The 13,764-nt window shown below is 53.3% G+C and overlaps 1 protein-coding gene across 13 annotated transcripts in view; it reads right to left on the bottom strand.

Annotated features, from left to right (window-relative positions):
• Nucleotides 1-13,015: 13,015 nt before the first annotated feature.
• Nucleotides 13,016-13,764, bottom strand: part of ADGRB2 (adhesion G protein-coupled receptor B2) — a 35,929-nt gene continuing 35,180 nt past the window's right edge. For all 13 annotated transcript variants that reach the window (XM_055332628.1, XM_055332627.1, XM_055332626.1 and 10 more), the window contains one exon: nucleotides 13,016-13,493. In XM_055332628.1, coding sequence (XP_055188603.1) covers nucleotides 13,308-13,493 — 186 coding nt within the window. In that variant the 3' untranslated portion in view covers nucleotides 13,016-13,307. The remainder of the gene's footprint in view (nucleotides 13,494-13,764) is intronic.

The raw sequence follows: 13,764 nt of genomic DNA on the forward strand, positions 1-13,764 counted from the left end.
AATTCCTTCACCTCTCTGAGCCCTTAGTTTCCATATTTATAAAATGGGGTGATCATGATAACACCTAACCACATGGAAATCAGGGGAGGATTACATGATCTCATGCGTGAAACTAAGCCAAGCCCATACAAACACTCAAAAATGTGCATTATTAACATTATTATTATTATTGGGGAGAGCTAGTAATTCACCAGGGACTCTTGCCCCAAACCTCACACCCACGTTCATATCTGTCCCCTTCACTATTTACAGAGCAGATATCATGTTGCTTTGAGAGGTCAGTGACATTTCTGACATATATAAGACACAATCGTTTTTTGTTTTTTGTTTTTTCCCTCCATGAAGCAGCCTAAATAACAAATAATACATAAAGAAATAAAACCAACTGGAGTGTTGTCAGCCTTGACCATTCAGAGAAGGCCTGACAAAGCGAACAGGTGGTTGGAAGGAAGGGGGAATGAGTCTAAGACTGAGGACTTGGGTTCAAGGCCAGGGTTGGCCTGGCTGCCCTGTTTGGCTTGAGGTGGGGGGGGGGGAGGTCCCTGACTTTGGCAACGAGATAAAGCTGAACTTTGGGGACTCTTGAGCCTCTTCCATTCCTCTCAAGGCTGCAGTTCTTAAACCTGTCATGACCCAAACATGCTCCCTTCTCAGAACTGGAAATAGGGTTAGGTGAGCCAGACCTGTGCAAAGCCCAGGATGCAATGTCACCTCTCCTCACCTCCCCCCACCTCCCACCCACTCAGAGCTAAGTGTTCCACACCCATCCCAGTGTCCCTGTGACCATGCCACATCACCTTAGCTGAATGCCTCCGAGGACCGGAGCTTACCCATTCATTCTCTTCAACACATCGGGAAAGGAAGAAAGATAGGCGCCAGAGATGGTCACAAACTTTTGGGACTGGAATCCAACTCAGGTGTGAGAAACTCTCAAAATGCCTTTGCTGCTTTCTAAAAAGTAATTTTAGGAGTGCCTGGGTGGCTCAGTTGGTTAAGTGTCTGTTGGTTTGGGCTCAGGTCATGATCTCAGGGTTGTGAGATTGACCCTACATAGGGCTCTGTACTCAGCACGCAGTCTGCTGGAGTTTATCTCTCCCTCTCCCTCTGCTCCTCCCCTTGGTCTCCCGTTCTCTCTCTCTCTCAAATAAATAAATAAAATATTTAAAAAATACGTAAAAAATAAAAAGTTATTTTAATCATCAGGATAATCCTAAGTGTCTGTCATGATTCCCATTGTACAGGTGAATAGCTATCATCCTCAACTTAAGCACTTTACATACAGTAAGGAAACAGGCACTAAGAAGTGGCTTGCTGAGAGGCAGAGTTAGATTTGAACCCAGGGCTATTACAGTACAGTCTGCTCTGCGATAGATCCCTTCCTCTCTTTGGGACTCAGTTTCCTCTTCTGTAGAATGGGGTGGTAGCTCCAGAATCTGTAAGATCCAAGTTGGGATTTTTTTGCTACTCTGAGCCCAGGTCCCCACCCAGAAGCCTAGAATAGCCCCATGGGACCTGGGCGGGAGAGAAGGGCAGGTGTAGACCTGACTGTCCCGCCAGGGAGGTGGGGGGGCATCCCCCCCAGACGCACAAAAACAACTAAATAAATCAGGGCCGGGAACTTCTAATCCGTCCCGGCTGTGGCTGCTACCGCTACGCCCCTGCCTGGCCTGCCATAGTCTGGCCGGTTCCTGGGGCCTGGGAGGGGAACAAGGCACAGCCAAGAGTGCAGAGTCCAGCCAACAGAGCCCGAGTGATGCCTGACCATCAAGTTAGCCTTGGCTCCTAGAGATGAGGGGAGGCCCCGCGGGCAGGGTGACTCAGGCATCCCAGACCCCCTCCTGGGCGGGCACGTTAGGCGCCTAGGTCTATTTTTAGAGCCGGCTCCAGGCCTGAGCACAGAAGGGCAGGATGGGGGGGGGGCGCCTGAGGGGGGGCGCCTGACCAGCTCCTCCTGCTCTGGGCTCAAGCCGCAGGCTCTCCAGCTGTCCACCTAGAAAAGAATGGAAACACGGGGTGGGGGGGGATTGGAGGGGGTGAGGTGTAGGCTCGAGAATGTGTTCCCCCTCCACCCTCCTCCCTGCAAGGCCTGGCAGTTCCAGAGAGCTGGGCGCGGCCTCTGGAGAAATGACCTCTGTTAAGTAGGGCCAGGAGCGTCCCGACGGAGGATCTGTCTGGCCATCAGACTGGGGGCCAGCGCGCGCAGGGCTCCCGGGAGGGGCTAGGCGAGCGGGGGAGGACGCTTCCAAGTTCGGGGATCCCGACCACACCCCGCCGCCGGCCACGCCCCCAGCCCGCTCTGGCCACGCCCCCACCCCGCCGCCGGCCACGCCCCCAGCCCGCCGCCGGCCACGCCCACTGCCTCCCGACTCCGCACCAGGCCCCGCCTCCTATCTGGCTCCTCCCGGCCCTGGCCCACCTTGGATCCTGTCTCCAAGGTCCAGAAAGGCCTAGATGCCAGGCTTCTGACCGCCTGGGACTGGACCTGGGCCTGCCTCTGGGGCCCGGGGCAGAAGTGAGAGGAATGGGTGCCTCCTCCCCCAGTGTGGGGTCTGGGAAAATGAGAGCGTCGGGGGGTGGGGGTGAACCCCAGCGCTGTAGGCAGCGAGGCCTCCCAGCTGAGGGCGGACCTGTGGGAGGCCTGCGGAGTTTGAGGCCCAAGTGACCGAGGCCCCTCGGAACACGGAGACGCTGCTGTGTTCGCGGGCACAGAGCGGTTCGCCGAGGCACCTGGGCGGAGGTCTCTGGGCTGATACCCCCACTACTGCTCCCTAGAGGTGGAGGTCACAGTCCTGGGGAGTGGGGGCAGCCGATAGCCCCAAATACGTGAGCTCTCTTGGCGAGTTCAGGGACCCTCGGTTTGGAGAGGCCAAGGGAAGGCCCATCCCTTGGGGGTGCCCTGAGGGCAGAGAGTGGGAGGGGAGACGGTCTCTTAGCACCAGCCCTCCATCTAGTGGGAAGTTTGGGAATCGCAAAGGGGATGCAGGGGGGGAGGGGTCCATTGCACCCGGAATCCTTCCTCTCCCTGGGTGTTCTGCTGGCACCTACCACCACCATCCTCCCCAATCCAATCGCCTTCATCACAGGGATTGACCCCAGATAGTCTTTCGAAGCCCTGTGCTTCCTCCCCACCGCCCCATCCATATGGATGTTGTCCTCTTTTGTCCATCGAGGCCACCGCCCCAGGTTCAGGCAGCCACCATCCTTTGCCTGGATCCCTGCAGCTCCTGCCAACTGCTGCCCTTTTCCAACTTTACCCTTTTCCCCAGCCATTCTTCTACTTCTAGCCAACTAGCGTTTTTAAATCAGAAATCTGGTCATGTCACTTCCTTGATTAATATCTTTCAAAGGTTTTTTTTATGATCAAGATGAACAGCCAAGGCTTGGCTGGGGACTTAGGAGGCTTTTCACCACTTAACCCCACCTCCTTCGCACAGGCCAACTGTCAGTTCTTCACACACCTCTGCTGGCGCTCACCAAACAGCCTTCCCACCTGCTGTTCCGTTCTTCTAGAACTCTTTTCCTTGCTGTTCTCAGGGCTCAGTCCGGCAGAAACTCTGCTCACTGGGAGAACTTTCCTGACTCCTAGGAGTGAGTTTGGTGTCCCTTGTCTCAGCTCCCACTGTCCCGGGTGCATCCCTGCCCTCTCAGAGTTTCACAGCTTGGATCTCACCACTCAGGCACTCCTGTGACAGGATAATTTATTGAGATACTCTGTTTCGGGGACACCCCCCCCCCCCGCCCCCTGCCAGTTTCATGCTGATAGCCCAGCCCTTTGGTTTTCCTAGCCTCAGGGAACTGTGCGGGGCTGAACACAAAAGCTGTTTGAAGTCTGATGGCTCATCCTCACTTTGGAAAAAGCTAACCTTCTAGAAGTGACTGAGCTAGGCATTCCCAAGGCATGAGGAGAAGAGGACGGCCAATGAGGGCAGAGAACGGAGGCAGAGCAGCTAGCTGCAGAGTGGGCAGAAGGGGGTTTTCCTGCTGGGAGTGGTAGGGACGTGTGTCCGGCAGCCCCACCCCTGGCTGGTGGCAAGATCGGTGGAGGCCCGGTAGCAGGGCACCTGGGGAGGCTGGAGTTCTGAAGTGGCAGAGTTGAGTTGCCAAACCTCGAGCCAAGACATGGGCATCTCTGCGTGATCAAAGTAGATGGGAGACATGTGGCACCTCCTTGGTGCTTAGGCCCAAGTGGGACAGCGAGTCCTGGAACAAGACTCTGAAGGAGGTGTCAGGGGACCCCAGTGATGGCTGAGATTGCATTTTCTGCCAACTCGTAGGACAGGGTTTCGCGTGAGTCAGATTGGAGCTGACTTAACAAGAATACAGAAATGGAGTATTTCTTGAGTTTGTGCGCCAAGATTTCTACCTGCCACACCTGTCTGTTGTATCCGTACTGTGGGGCGGGGAGTGTGTGCCTCATTCAGAACTGAATCATCAGGACCTAGTGGGGTGCCTGGCACATAGTGCTCAAAATGTATATGTTAAATATACTTTTCCTTGGTAGCTACAGAAATCTTTCTAGAACACAGGTCTGGGTTCAATGATTCCCTGGAAACCCTCAAAATAAAATCCAAACCCCTATCATGGCCTGCAAGGCTCACTGTGATCAGAACCTGCCTCCCTCGTGGCCTCATCTCAGCAGCCCATCCCCCGGTACTCTCCTCTCTCTCCAGCCAAACCATACAATTCAGTTTCCCAGATGTGCCAGTTTGTTTCATGCCTCCCTGGCTCCTTTGCTTGCATGGCCCCCTCCCCCTGGAGTGCCCCTGCCCCTTTCTCTTCCTGCTGAGCTTTCAGTTAGTCTTCAAAGCTCAGCATGAGGGTTTCGTCTATAAGAAGCCTTCCCAGATATCCTCTCCACAAAGGCAGAGAATACCCCTCCTGCCCCTCCTGCTCATGTCCATATGTGACTCCCTCTTCCCCTAGCCCCAGTTCCCAGATCCCAGTTTCACTACTGTGGTGAGTCCCTAGTGTCCCGCACAGTGCCATGCACACCATAGGTATTTCCATAAATGCTCACTGTTCACTGAACATTAGCCTTGACCCTTCATAGACTCATGATGTGACCTGGAGCATCCTTTCCCCTCTGTCGGCCTCATTTTTCCTTTCTGCACAATGGGGGTGGGAGTGGAACTCTATGGTCTAAATAGCACATAAAACACCATTCACCTGTGCACACCACAGGCCAGCTAAGAGCAGAGCATGCCCGGACATGCGGCTGCACACGGAGCACACATGCACAGCCACCTGTGACAAGCCCCTGCCTATATCACTGCACGTGACACTCTTGTGCAAAAGCATGTGTGGTCTTCTGGATGTCTATGCTCTGTCCACCCAACCCCCATCCCTAATCAACCACTGGCCCTTATGGTGAAAAATTCAGCAGGAGCCAGAGCTGCCAGCCCAGCAGCAAGTTAATATGCAAGGAACAAGCCTCCTGCAATATGCATGCCCTGAGGCTGGTGTCCTGTGGAGCTTTCTCCTTCCCAGGCATGCACATGCAATACCCTCCCTCCACCCCCAGGTCTAGACAGGACAAGATCAGCCTGTGGCAGGGCATGAAGGGCCAGAGCTTTAGCTTCAGGTATCCCCCTCCTGATGTCCTATGGGAACCTTAAACTCCACATTCATTCATTCATCCATTCAACAGTATCTATTAAGTTCCCATCATGTGCCAGGCAATGGTATATGTCAATGAATATCACCCTAGAGGTTCACGGCCTAGTGGGGGAGACACAAGAAACAGAAAACAAGTGCTGTAATTTCATATGGAGAAAAGCAGTACTAAGGAAGGATTAGGCTAATGTGATACAAAATGACTCAGAGGGGCAAGGGGTATGTACGGAAGACCTTTCTGAGGAGATGGCTTCAATCAACAGATGAGGAGCCAGCAAAGCAGATAACTAGGAAAGAGCCTTTTGAGTAGAGGGCACAACACATGCAAAGGCCCTGGGGTAGGAGAAGGCATGAAATGTGTTTGAGGAGTAGAAAGGAGACGGTGTAGCTGGAGCTCCATCAGTGAGGAGAGCGTGGCAGGAAGGTGCCTAGAAGGTTTTGGGCAGAGGAAACAAAATCTATCCTTTCTCTCTGCCTCTTTGGTATCCTCCTTAGAGACTATGTTTTCCTCATCTTCACATTGTCAGTTCCCAGCTCAGGGCTTGGCACAAGCTGGCATCAATGATTACTGAATAAATGAATGACTGATTCAGGCTCTCTAGGCTCAAGGCTTGACTGAGTGGCTCAGAATGGGTGAGCTAGGCCACTGGGGAGTCCCTTGGGCAGCTTGGATGGGAGTCATCTGGGCAAGATTAAGATATTTAGGAGCCCTGCACATTGAAAAGAGTCTGGTGTTCTTCATACATAATTCATAATAGAAATAATACTATTCTGTGAAGCATAATACTTACATGCATGCTGAAATGGAAACAACTTCTTTTTGGATTTTTCAATTGCAAAATTCTGGATAAGTTCATTGAAGCAGAATTTATTTTTGCTTCTGTTTGTGTGTGTTGCTGCCACCTTGCTGGTGCCCCAAGCTGGACTATCTGCCCCTTGGACCAATATCTAGAAGGTAGGCCTGGCCCAACTGTCCCCTCAGTGATATAGTCTTGGCTTTGGGCTCAGGACAACAAGTGACCCACAGCAGCATTTTTGGCAGCTTCTCAAGGCTGCACCAGATGTGGCAGGTGCTCAGTGCAAGAATTCTGGTAACATCCCCCTGTGCCACCAAGGCTTGCCCCTTCCCATCTCTGACCCTCTGAAAACCATACAAAGTGACCAACGCACTAAGAGACTTCTCAGAGGAAGAATCTGGGGCTCAGAAAGGTTATTAACTTGAGGCCATTCACCAAGTGGGGATCAAGTTGCAACTTAAGCATGAGCCTGGCCCCCAACCCAATTCCATTCCCCTCCTGATGGTGGGTGGGCCAGACTAGGTAAGAGTGCCAAGGATCCCCAGAGATGACAAAAGCAAACTATGGCGCTGAACCCAGCTCTGCCCTTCCCCCAGCCTCTTTTGCTGCCCAGCTGAGCTCTAAGTTCAAAGCACTCCCAAACTCCTCCCAGAGCCTAGAGCTGGACCTTTGTCTCAAGGTCTCCATGAGCATTATATAGGCACAGTGCTAGGCACCCAGAGGGGCTCCAGAAGCTTGAATGGAATAGCCCTTGGGCTCTGGGTCCCAGGATTCTTTGCTTCTCTCCTACAGTGGCATACTTCACAAGTTCTATCCATCATTCAATTCCAACCACACCTGCTCTGCTTATGGACCCTGCAAGGAATTAGACTCAGTCCCCACCTTGGAGGAAAGCTGAACTCCCTTTCCCATCTCAGTGAGCTCCCTGGAGACAGGGCTCAGGAAACTCAAAGCAGATCAAAGATTTCTTGGGGAGAATGGGAAGGTGGGTGGCTCAGGGTAGCACCCTCACATGCAGGCCAGTTTTCCCAAGCTAACCCCAGGGTAAGCTCTGCCTCCACTGGGCCTTAGCACAGTCCACCCCCGCAACCCTCAGTGGGTGGGAAGTGACAAATGAGCCTGAGGAAGCGGAGAAGGGGAGGCAGCGATCAATAGCATTAACATGATGCCCAAATTAAATATTGACTTTCTTGGTTGACTCTAGGGATGCCTAGATTGATGGCTGGGGCTGTGCCATGCACCACAGGGGATAGGGACATACCAGCCTAGAGCAGGCCCAGTGGGGAGGCTTGCAGGGAGGGCTCACCCCTGTTCCTCCTGACCAGGCAGTGAGGGCTGCAGACAGCCCAGGGCACATGCCCCTATCTTCATCTCATACCCCAGAAATCCCCAGGGAATCCAAAGTTTCCTCCTCCCAGAGGTCTTAGAGCTGAGGTTTTGTTGAGCACCCACCTCTACCTTCCATCCCCTCTTCAGGAACTGCTGCTGGCCTGCAGCCCAACAAATGAACAGAATCAATCTCTATGATGATATCCATTACCAGGTCTCAGGACCCTGCCTCCCAGAATGGCAGAGCTGGTTATTTTTGGTCTATCATTATGTAGGATCTTGGGGAGGGGGTGAGGATGACCTCTTCATTTCTGGAAACATTCCATCATCCAGCTAATTCACTTTCAGAGTCTACAGTGGGCCCCAAGTTTCCTCTCCCTTTTCACAGCCCCACTTCAAGAACTCTATATGGTCATTTCTTCATCTCCCACTCACTCTATGGCCTACACCAATACGGACTCCTGCCACACCCATGACCCTAATTCAGCTCTTTGTGTTCCAGTCCATCTAACCACCTACTTCCTATGTGACATTCCCCTTTGACCGTCTCCAAGGTGCCTCCAGGTTAACATACTCAAGACCAAAATCATAATCATCTCCCCCAAAGCTAGTTCTCTTCTGGTGCCCCAAATCTAATGGCACAGTTGTCTGTTGAGGTGCCTAAGGTAGAAGCCCGTGAGTCATCCTTGGTTTCTTCCCATACTGTCCATATTAGGGCCTGACAACTCCACCCACCACATATAAATTCCATGCCACCTCCACTAAAAGTCCCCTTCATGGATGGTCTCCTCACTGGTATCTGCATCCACCCTTACTCTTCACTAATTACTCACCCCCATTCATTCCCCATCTACCCAGAGCAATCCTATTAATATATAAATCTGATCATGCCAGTCTCCTGCTTGACACCCTTCTTGACTTCCCACTAGCCTGCAGTGCCAAAGCCCTTATGGGTGGCTCCTCTGTCCTCAACACTTAGGATGTATGTTGAGGGCCTGAGAGGGTAGGGATCTTCCTGGGGTTGGTGGCCTTGGAGAAGTGCAGGAAGGAATAATAGGAGGTGCTACGAATTGGTCCTAAAAAGCTTCATATGTGGGACCCCATGAATTGCCAGAGTGGGCAAAAAGCCTTAAGGGAAGTCAGTTCAGAGAGGCAGAAGTTGGCAGCATCCTGCACCCAGGGTCTCCCTCAGGCCTCCTTGGCCACCTAATTTCCTTTTAATTGGTGCCTAATGGAAGTGAATTAAACCCTATTGAGTTTTAATGTGTCTGTTCAAGTGCCAGTCCTAACCTGCCTCTCTTCTCCCAGGGCCTGGTGCTGCAGGTGGAAGGAAGGAGAAAATAGGCTGTGTGGTGGGGGGTAAGGTCTCCTCAGGACACCCCCTCCTTGTCCACTTGTATCTCCTGAATTACTAGATTCCAGGAACAGTGACTTAAGACCTACTTCGTGCTGGCACTGTGCTGGGAATTTTCTGTGTCAACTTCTTGAACCCTTACCATGAGCCAATGAGGCAGTAGTATTTGTGTCTCCTTTCCACAGAGAACACTGAACTGACTCGTCCAGGGTCACTGCCCTTATTCTACCTAGCATGGTAGCCACTAGCCCCACATGGTTACTGATGACTCAGGACAACACCAGGCCAAACTGAGATGTGCTGTCTGTGTAAAACAAACACTAAATTTCAAATAGTACAAAAAACAACATAAAGTATCTCGTTGGTAATTACTGCTGATGTGTTGAAATGATGTTTTTGATATATTGGACCAAATATATTAAAATAGTCTCACCTATTCTCTTTTTATAAATGGCTACTAGAGAATTTGAAATTTACAATTACATATGTGGTTTACATTTTTGTTGTTGCTGTTGTTGTTGTTAGATGTTCTCCCAGGGTCTGGTCGTACAAGATAGGGCTGGCCTACTCATCCGTGACCCTACCATGGCCTGTAAGGCACGGGAAGCTGCAGCTGAGCTTGGGTAAGCCTCTCAGGCTGTCCCAGCTCTTGGGAGGGCAGTGGGTCCCTTTCAGCACCCCGGACAGCGTCCTGGAGCTCCCCGGCTAGGCACCTTGTATAGCACCATGGGCCTGGGAAGGAATAACTGGAATGAATAACTGGGACAGGGTCGATGTCACCTGCAAAATGCTCCCCATGAATAATATCAGTGAGGAAGGCTGGGTAAGAATTATCAATATCCCCATTCTGCAGATAAGGAAAGCAATGTTGGTGTGTGCATTCCATCTGTTCACTCAGTAAAGATCCATTGATGCCTGCTCTGTGTGGAGCCCTCGACTGAGCACACAAACCTGAACCAGATCGACATAAATGACACCAATTCTGTGAGCAGTGTGACAGTGAAAGTGTGTGCCAGACCTGAGGGAGCCCAGCAAGTGCCGACAGCCGAGTCAGGGAGTTTAGGGATGGCTTCACAGAGGGGCCACTTGGGCTGGATCTAGAAGGATGAAGGGATTTGTCAGTGTGAGGAGGTGGGGGGTGGGGGAGAGTTCCAAGCAGGAGAAATGACATGTGACCCTGGGCACAGAGGTGTGAGAGACAGGTCATGAGAGGCAGGCAAGGGTCACATCACGAAGGGCCCTGCATTCTAGGCTAATTCTAGGATCCTTAGGAGGTATCTGAGCAGGGCAATGGCCAGGCCCAGGTGGACAAAGGACTGAAGACAGGAGGCAGAGAGAATAGGGAGGACGATGACGTGAGAAATTCAAGTCCAAGAAAGAAATCACAAGTTAGTTATCGGCCTTGATGAGAGCGCTATCAGGCCTACAGATAAGGAAACACAAGGCTGATAGGGTCCAGCGGCTGGTCCAAGGTCACACCACAGGTCAGTGCCTGGGGGAGTGAGGACTGAGCAGGAGGGAGGCATAGAGCCTCAGCCCAGGAAAGCTCTGCCCCCCCGACCACAGACGTGGCAAGTCTCCCACCTTGGGAGCCTCTGCCGCAGCTGTGGTTGCTGCTTGAGCAGAATCAACAAGGTGAATACTAAGCTGCCTCAAACCAGACTCACAGCAAGAAACCACAAGAGGGAGGGGGAAAGTGCACGGTAGCTCAGGCCTGGAGATCCCAGTGGTGGCCAGTGGAGCCCAGGACTGGGAAGAAAGGAGACAGGAATACAGGAAAGACATTGAGAAGGCTTTAGAGGGTAGCTCAAAGGAAAGCCTGGCCCATGGCATGAGGTGGGTTCTGCTGGCACAAGGTACAGGGCCAGCATAACTCACGATTTGTGCCAATTGTGCCCATCACAGCACCCCAACCTCTGCCTGGAGCCAATCACAGCCCTTCCCTGGGGAATTTCTGGTCAGAATTTAAGGCAAAGTCTCCTCTCTGAGGGCAAAGCCAGTGATGGGACCCGGGAGAAGGAAGTCCAGTAAGGGGTGAGAGGCTTGCTTTAAAGAATGAAGCTGAGGACAGCCCCGCTGGCGCAGTGGTTTAGCGCCGCCTGCAGCCCAGAGTGTGATCCTGGAGACCCGGGATCGAGTCCCACGTCAGGCTCTCTGCATGGAGCCTGCTTCTGCCTCTGTCTGTGTCTCTGCCTCTCTCTCTCTATGAATAAATAAATAAAATTCTTAAAAAAAAAAAGAATGAAGCTGACACAGAGCAGCTGTAAGGGACGAACATCTGGAGCCACTCTGACCCGGGGTCCCATCACCTAACAGACAGCCACACGTGCCCACCACCTGCAAGCTGCAGCTGGCGACTCCTGAGTGAACAAAGTTCTCTTTTACCCAGGTTGGCTGGTAGCAAGATTCAGCCCCAGTATATAGTCACTTACGAGGTGTGGGAGTCTGGAAAAGTCATGTCCCCTCTGTGAGCCCTGATTTCCCCCCATCTGTCGAATGGGGGAGTCACAGTACTTACCTTGAAGACTCAAATGAGGTCATGCCTGAGACAGCACTGAGCACAGTACATGCCTGAGCTGCCCGAGGGGAGGGAGGCCTAGAAGGTTCACAGGAGCACAAGGATTCTGGGAAAGCCCAGAACCTAGGGGCACAGGTCTGAGGACTCTGCTCCTGCTCCTCTGACGAGGCCCACAGCAGGCAGGATTCAGAGAAGACTGAGGGAGCCTGTATCTCCAGGGCCACCACTCCTCCAGCTCCCCCAGGGGGCTGTCAGCTGTGAGCCCTGCCCCAGCAGCCAGTCCCTTTCCCCTTCTCCCTCAACCAGGCACCTAACCCCTGCCCCTCTGATGTGTTAGCCATCCCCGGAGACTGAGTCTTGGGAGTGGCCCAGGGGTGTTGGTGCTGCTGAATGACCAGGCCGGCAGCGGCGCCCAACCACAGAAGCATTACTGCACACGCTGCAAGACATTTCAGGTTCCCATCCTCTATCCCCTCTTCCTGGGTGCCCGGGAACTGAGCAAGGGTCCTTCACTTGGGCATGTGAAAAAGACACCCCAGCAAGGAGTCTCCAACCCTGGCCCTCTGGCCCCTCCACACCACACCACCCTGAGCCCTGGACTCTGAGGCTCCACACCCCCCAGTACCCTGCCACTCTCCTGCAGCCATGAAGGTCAGGTCCCAGGGAGCTGAGCTCAAGCTTCCTGTCCGGTGAGGAGGGTGGCTGATGAAGTGGGGGCGGGGGGGGGCGGGCTCCACTGTCCACCAAGCCTGGGCTTGAAATCCCAGCTCTGACTGTGACAGTGGCCTTGAGCAAGTCACTTTCCATTTCTGGTCTCGTTTTCCCATCCACAAACCCAAAGCTTCCAGCAAGGTTATTCTGAGGGATCAGGGGCTGTGTGTGCAAAGCTCCTAGCACAGAGCACAGCATGAGACCAAGTGCCAAGTGATAATAGCTAAGCCTTTCGAAGTGTCTTCCATGCCAGGCCTCACTGAGCACTTTGCGCATATTAACGTGTCTTGTCCTCTTAACAACCCTATGAGATCCATACTATTATTACAGTCCCTATTTCACAGAAACCAAGGTCACTAAGCTCCGTCTTGGCTCCAGCCCAGGCAGTCTGGCCTCTGAGTCCCAGTGAATAGCAGTCATGACCATCAGGGCCAAGGGGGAAGGCCAGCTGCAAGGGATCCCATCCCATGTTCCCAATCTGCTTCCCCTACCCAGGCCCCGCAGGGAGACAGGATGTGTCCAAGGTCACCCCGGGAGTCAGGGGCAAAGACAGAGTCAGAGCCCAGTCAAGGTGGGCCTGACCCCATTATACAGTTTCAAGAGACCAAGTGAGGTGAACCAAGGAGACAGTGGAACAAAGTCGGGGACCCTGGGCTGGACCTTTAATCTGGGGGAAGCAAACAGCTCAGCGGCCAAATCCACAGAGTGAAGTTTATTCCCGACAAAGTTTCCCTCCCCCCTCCCCAGCCCAGGACAGGGACAGACAGCTGGGGTGAAGATGGGGGGGCCTCCGAGAAAAGGGGAAGGGCCCTGGTTCCCCAGGCCATGCCGTGTCTGGCTCCCCCAGCCCGGCTGAGTCCACTGCACCTCCCTGCCCAGCCCTCGGGAGAGGGGAGGGGGCGCCGGCTCCTGGGTGGTTCCAAAGTGGAGTGTGAAAATAGAGAGATATATATATTTATACGCAGTGGGCAGTCCGGTGTGGCACTCACACCTCTGTCTGGAAGTCACCATCAGGTGGTTCTGTGGGCTCCCAGGCTGCTGCTCGGTGCAGGGCCAGCCGTTCTCGGGGCTTGGGGGGCAGCGAGCCCAATGTCATAGACTTGAAGGTGCTCCAGCTCTGATGTCTCCGCTGCTGGGACAAGCCAGGATGCTCCCCAGGGCTGGGCTTCTCCTGTGGGAAGCAGTGGGAAGGACCCATGGAGAGGGGCCAATACCCTCTCACTCATCGTACAGGACAAACTGAGGAGCCCCAGAGAGGGCCAGAGAAGCCCAAGGTGACCCAGTAACCAGGCACCTGAGATCTTCCTAGCTCCAGAGTTGGGTTCCTGAGCCCTGTGCTCTGAAAGGCCCCCAGGGTCAAGTCTTCCGTGTGCCCACTCTCCTCCTGCCAGAGCCCCGGGCAATGCTCCCCATTCACAGGCAGCCCCAGAACTGCCACTTTA

The sequence above is a fragment of the Nyctereutes procyonoides genome, unplaced genomic scaffold (assembly GCF_905146905.1).
Source record: "Nyctereutes procyonoides isolate TBG_1078 unplaced genomic scaffold, NYPRO_anot_genome, whole genome shotgun sequence".
Classification (NCBI taxonomy): Eukaryota; Metazoa; Chordata; class Mammalia; order Carnivora; family Canidae; genus Nyctereutes; species Nyctereutes procyonoides.